This window comes from Lolium rigidum, chromosome 1 (genome assembly GCF_022539505.1).
Source record: "Lolium rigidum isolate FL_2022 chromosome 1, APGP_CSIRO_Lrig_0.1, whole genome shotgun sequence".
NCBI classification, from domain to species: domain Eukaryota; kingdom Viridiplantae; phylum Streptophyta; class Magnoliopsida; order Poales; family Poaceae; genus Lolium; species Lolium rigidum.
Genome location: NC_061508.1, coordinates 354,770,547 through 354,776,932, shown reverse-complemented (window position 1 = coordinate 354,776,932; position 6,386 = coordinate 354,770,547). Strand labels below are relative to the sequence as shown.

General features: G+C 45.6%; 1 protein-coding gene across 1 annotated transcript; it reads right to left on the bottom strand.

Annotated features, from left to right (window-relative positions):
* Positions 1-309: 309 nt before the first annotated feature.
* Positions 310-3,521, bottom strand: LOC124684654. The gene is made up of 6 exons (XM_047218925.1): positions 3,436-3,521; positions 2,413-2,841; positions 1,260-1,730; positions 1,087-1,153; positions 883-1,011; positions 310-803 (listed from the first exon to the last, which is right to left on the bottom strand). Exons 1-6 carry the CDS (start codon positions 3,508-3,510, stop codon positions 361-363), a joined length of 1,614 nt encoding a protein of 537 aa, XP_047074881.1. The 5' UTR covers positions 3,511-3,521; the 3' UTR covers positions 310-360.
* Between the last annotated feature and the right edge of the window lie 2,865 nt (positions 3,522-6,386).

Here is a 6,386-nt window from a genome sequence, read left to right as displayed (position 1 = left end):
TTCAGTAGTTAATCTCCAATTTTGAAGAGCAATCAGCAATAGCAGCCAACGTGGAATCTCATCTCTTTTGATAGCAGCACGCACAACATGCACTTCGGTAGACTATATATTACACCTGGTAGACTATATTACACCTGGTATTCCAGGTTGCTGCAGAGGGTTGCAACATCAGGACTAACATAGAGGGAGGGTTGCAACAACAGGACTAACATAGAGAGAGGGTTGCAAAAGATTCACCAGTACATGACGGCATTAGGAACTACTACTACTATTTACACACGCTACATCTAGCTGCTTGCTGAGTCTCTGCCACTTAACACCAGTAACTACCTGTACAAGACATAGATGTTCCCACCAAACTCACCTTAACGCGCGCGGAGGCGGATACTTCCGACCGAGTTCTAGCTCGCTTGCTTGGCTTTTGAGTCTTGAGATCTCTGTAGCATTGCTTATCTTCTGGGAAACAGCGGACCGCATCATGTCACGCACGAGACTGGCATATAACCCCAACTGATGGAGAGCCACAGCCAGCACGCGCATTCGCGCGCCGAGTTCTCTATCCTCGGCTTCTTTGCGAGCAATCTTCTCCTCCAACGTTTTCATCATAGCATCATCATTTTGTGGCTCGGTGTGGTGCATATTCTTCCTGCAGAACAAAGCTTCCAACTGCGGCGCTTTAGGCAGTACTCCCATTGTCGCTGGAGAGGTCTTCACAAATGGAAGATGCTTGATTGCCAAGGATTCTGAAAGCCGGTTGTCCATGGTTGAACCACCACCTTGCTGTGACACGGCATGTTGCGGACCTGTAAAATGGAAGGTACGATGATTATGGAAATGCTAGCAACATAGTGGCCGACTCTTCTTTAAGCAGTAGTCACATACCTCCAGCATCCTTTGGTGTCATTGATGGGTCAACACAATTCGTTGTATTTATTTCTGAAATCATTCCAGGTCGAGCAGTCACATTATCACGTACGTCAACATCATCATCAACATCTTTCAGCTTGGCCACTTCAAAAAAAAATTACTAGTTAGTACGTTGCAGTGTTTTCTTGTACCATGAGAAGTTACTAGTGCAGAACTCACGGTCTTGTGGCATAGAAACAATGTTTCTGGCTTCCTCGATACTTTTAGCAGCTATCACTTCCTTTTGCTACATATATACAAATACAAGAGTTAACTAAGAACACATGGCAATTTAAATGATCTCAGGAGTAGTTTAAAAGTATGAAGACGATGTTTTAAAAGCTATAACTCACACTCTGAGGGTTACGTGATCGCATTCCTAGAAGTGGGTCCTGTGGGAGAGGCCTTGTCTGTCCAAAAGTTCCAAACAGCGAACCCTGTAACTGTCGACTTTGCGGTACCGGTGCACACGGCTTGATACTCTTCTGAGAATATGCTTGTTTTATACTACTAATTTGAGCAAGTGAAGAACCACTTAGATGTGAAAATCCAGCCATTAGCACCAATGAAGGAGGTGCGAACATTGCATTTCCTTGTTTCGTTGTTTCTTTGGGATAAGAGCTGAAATGGTGCTTGAATTCAGAGCTTTGATTAAAAACAACCGAGAAAGGGGGAATTGTTTCTGATGCTAACTCTGCATTCTTCAACTTCTTTTCACGATGAGAACCATGTTCATCACTGGTTTCACCAGCTTCCTTATGTAATGACAAGCCTGAAGAAATTGGCCTTTTTCGAGAAGCCAGCTTAGGTACAGTAGCAGATTTCTGAAATGGAAAGACATCGCATCATCATCATTGATATATTTCTCATTTCCAAAAAAAATCGTCGTTGACATAATTTTACTTCAAAGTAATCACCACGGACATGATTTTGCTTCAGAAAAACAAGAAAGAGGAAAAAAAAACATGAGTACACAATCACATTACTCATTGCTGACTCTACAATCTTCAAGACAGGTCAAGCGACATTGAATAACATCTTCGTAGTTTCAACGAAAGAATAGGCATGTCATTCTAGGCACTTATAGGCTTTCATATTCCTCAAACTTTTGTAGATATATTTTTTGGCGAGATGATTCTGGTTTTTATGTAGACATACAAGATGCAGACAAGGTAACATGATCAGTTAGATGAAAGGAGTCATTAATTAGCTCGGGAACAAGCATTGCAGGATAAACTATAGATTGACTTGAAGATTTCTACTGCTTGAAACATATGAAAAAAATCTATGAAATAGTACAATTATAAAAAGAGTAATTTCCCTCTGTTTGGAATTAACCAACTCACAATTGTCCAGATTTGAATGTATCTAAATGCATTTAGATACATGCGAATCTAGACAAATGTGAGTCAGTTTATTCCGGACAGAGGGAGTAACTAACAGTTCATGTCCCATCAAATAAAGAAGCAAAGAATAACAGCAGACATATGAGCTAGCTATGTGTACCTTTTCCAGGGAGAGTAACCAGTTTTTACGGTCCCAGCAAAATGGTGGCCTTAGCTGCGTATTTTCAACCGTCAACACATCTATGCATGTCTCATGGCTCTTCAGTTTTACTACATACTTATTCCCGACTCCACTAACTGGAACCTCCATAATAACACCAGGCCACCAGCTACCTTCATGCATTACCTCAACACGAGAAAATCGAGAAAATCTGTACTTACGAGCGGTGTGCGCCGGCCGAATATATTGAGAATCTAGAATCTCAGTGGCTAATGCCCCGTTGTTTCCAACATGCGTGTACTTCACTAAGAAATTTGTAGCACCAATCACTTTAAGGACAGAAGCTGGACGCCAGGATTCACCAAAGCTTTTTTCGGACCGGCTCACTTCCACTTGGGTTCCCTCGTGAAACAAAGGTTGTCCATCGCCCTGCACAAAGCAACATCCAACAGCATTATTAGGAATCCTGTGTTTCTATTCTAAGGGCGCTCCTGTTTGTACTGTTCACTTCATTTTTCAAACAGACGTCGAAAGAAAAACAAGTACATATGAGCACTTCAAATGCTAATTTCAGTTAACAAGCGAATTCCTCCGCATGCATGTGAGCATTTCAAATGCTGATTTGCAAACTTGGTTTTAACAAAAGCAAATAGCCAGTGAAACAATTTATATAGGTTGATCCTACAATACCTTAATTGATACTTCAAAAAGTGAGCCGGCCTGCACAACTGCATGGTCGGTCTCAGTAGATTTAAGTGCATACAAATTCTACAGTACCATGGCGCTAAGGCAAGATTCCAACAAGGACTACATTTGTTGAGGAGACAAAGACAAGTTATGAGCATGCAATGTTCTGAATCCGTTTCTAATATCACTTGTGAAGATAAGGTTGAACATACAGAGGTAGTGCTGACCCGCGCTGTTACAAATGTTGTAAGTGCAAAGCATTTGAACGTACACCGAAGAGTTTGCAGAAGAGAGGGATAGGGAGCCCGTGCACGTACTGCAACACAGTGCACTTACCAGTTGCGCAGCTGGGATCCAGCGGCCAGCTTGGAAGACGCGGTGCGGCCGCAGCGCGGAGGCTGGGAACTCCATCGTCTCCCGCGACGTGGGGAACGCGACCTGGTACACCGTCGGCGCGGCGCCGGCCAGAACGGCGGCGACCACGCCGGCCCACCACCCGTCGTTGTGGAGCGCCTCCACGGCCTCGTGGACCGCGAACTCCCGCCTCTCCTCCCGCGGCGGCCGCGGACGCACGTCGGCAGCGGCCGCGGCCTCCTCGAGCGGGCCGCCGTCCTCGGCCACGAGCGTGGAGTAGAGCACCGTGTAGCCGCGGCCGCGGTGGCCGGTGACGGTGACCTCGTAGAAGGAGCCGGCGAAGCCGGGGTCGTCGCTGCTGCGCACCTCCGCCTCCGCGCCCACCGGCAGCATCGGCCCTGTCTCGGACGACTCCTCGTCCTCCGACTCCGACTCCTCCTCGTCTCAGGGAGTCGGAGGATGCTTGGGAAGGCGGACGCGCACCATTGGAGATAGGTGGTGGTGGTCGGAAGAAGCTAGCGTTTTGAGTGGGCAAGAAGGGTGGCGGAGGCGACGATGCGGTGCTACTCCTACTCCTACTCCTAGCTAGTTGTAGAGTGACTCACTCGACCCCAGAAAAGCGGCGACGCGTGGTGACCGGTGGCAGCGACGCTCTTGTGCTAGGCCACGTAGTTTCTCTTTCAATTTCAACTTGGAATTTCTTTTCTTTATGAAACTTCCGTCGGCAATTCAGATTCGGTATATGTAAATAGTATTTTGATTTTGATCTACTAAACACGCAAGCTAAGGCTGGACTGAAAATATGTGACACGTGTTGGAGATATATATACATGCGTTGTGTCCACGGCCATGTGCACACCTTGGATTTGGGCGACATGAACTCATCCAAGAAATCTAGTAATCTATATGTTGAACAGATGAATAAAAATAAGTCAAGAAACACAATATGAATTCAACCATTTGTGTGGTCATAAATTTATATTTGCATAGTATCAGTGATGCTCCTTAATTTCTTTTTCTTAAGAAAACGGGATGCAAAATGCAAAAGCTTTTATCCAACGGTAAATGGACCTGCAATGTTTTATATCAAATGCCTACACAGTATTTTTTTGAATTTTGGCTCATTTTGGATCAGCCTATTTAATATTCCAGAAATTCCTAATAAATACTAGAACCTCACTTGGCCCATTCATACATGGCAAAGGGTGGGACAAAAGTTTAGTCCCACATTGCTAGTTGAAGAAGAGTTAAGAGAGAAATAATATGAGGAAATAGGAGCTAACCACACGCGCGCTCCTCCTCCGACGCGGCCACTCGCTCGCCTCTTCACGGCACGTCGCGCCGCGGGTTGTGGTAATGTCTCGAGCCGAGAGCCTCTCTCATTATTTTTGCCACACAAGAACGGGTATATGAACATACACAAGAAACTTCGGCTGGTGCCTGTTCGGTTCACCTTCCTTACCCTTCGTTTCATCTCCTCGCGTGGCATGTTCGGCTCCACCCTCCGTGCCTATAAAAGAGAGGTCTCTCCTCTCTAGAGATACACACATATACAGCCACCACTGCATATGCGCCTACCTCCTGGTTCCAGAGCTTTACGCCGCCGCTCAAGTGTTTCCCATCCCGGCCTGCGGCATGCACCGCTGGTCGGGACAGTAGTCCTCCAGAACCGCGCTGCTTCGAATCCTGTACGAGAGAAGGGCGATAAGATTTTTGGGGAGCGCTCTCGCGCGACTACTGGCTTCATCACAGACGTATGTGATGCCTTCCCCAACGACGAATTCTTCCCGGACGTCGACGACCTCTTCGATGACATGGGGAACATGGGCAGTCGGAGTCTGCGTGACCCGGCATACCACTGCATGTTGTAGTATACAAGTCGTTGATATGACATTTATGAAGGGGATTTTTCACAAATATCGGAAACATTGCAGGTCATAACACTCCATATATAATTACAAACATGGTTCTTAACAAGTTGGCATTCTCACAGGTCCGATGAGAACACTCTACGATATTACTTAAGTTCGTTACAAACTCAAACTAAAGAAGACATGACGAGCTCAGCAACTTATTTAGGTAAGCCACTACGCTGCTCGGCTACGAGATGTCTAAGGTAAGACTCTACTCCTCCACCTCTGTCTCATCTGCTCCGTACACTATCCCATAGTCCACGCCTTCAACTCCTCTGAAAAGGTCTGGCTCCTCGTAGACCAACTCATAGTCCCCTTCTGGTGCTCTGGTGCAGGCCTCCTCTTCATGATCACAGTCTAGCAAGGGTGTCGAAAGAAAGTGAGTACAGAGGTACTCAGCAAGTTCAAACGAGAAAATGTGTTTGATGCACTAGCTACGACCATTGATCAGAAAGTCTCAGGTCAATACATGTTTCGCAAATATTTCATCAAAAGGTTTATTTTATTCTGAAAACTATGCCCGCCAGTCTTCACAGGTTGACCAGAACTTCATGGAGTTCCATTCCTGCCGCGTTTGTAGTTCCCTTCCCGGACTAGGGAGTGACAGCCACAATTTGTTACACTCTGCAGAGGTGTGTTACTTTTCTCATAAGAGAGTTAACCTTGTTGCCAACCGGGCGTACTTTCCCGTCCACACTTCTTTGGTGTGAGGCCTAGTATAAGAACCAAGCCAATCAGTGCCTTTTCTGCGATCTCACATACCCACCCTTTTGTAAATCTGTCATATCCTTTATCTATAGGTAGTCTGACCCAGGTATTTGTTCTCTCCTTTACTATTAAGATAGACTGATCCGAACAATCTACATGTTTTGTTATGTACACTATAGATAGACTAACCCAGACAACCCTTACAATCCATCATAGGCCTTTAACAAGTTTGCCCTCTCCTGTATCTATTGGTAGATTGTTCTGGACCAATGTCCTCACCTTTACCAAATAGATAGACTGATCTAGGCAACC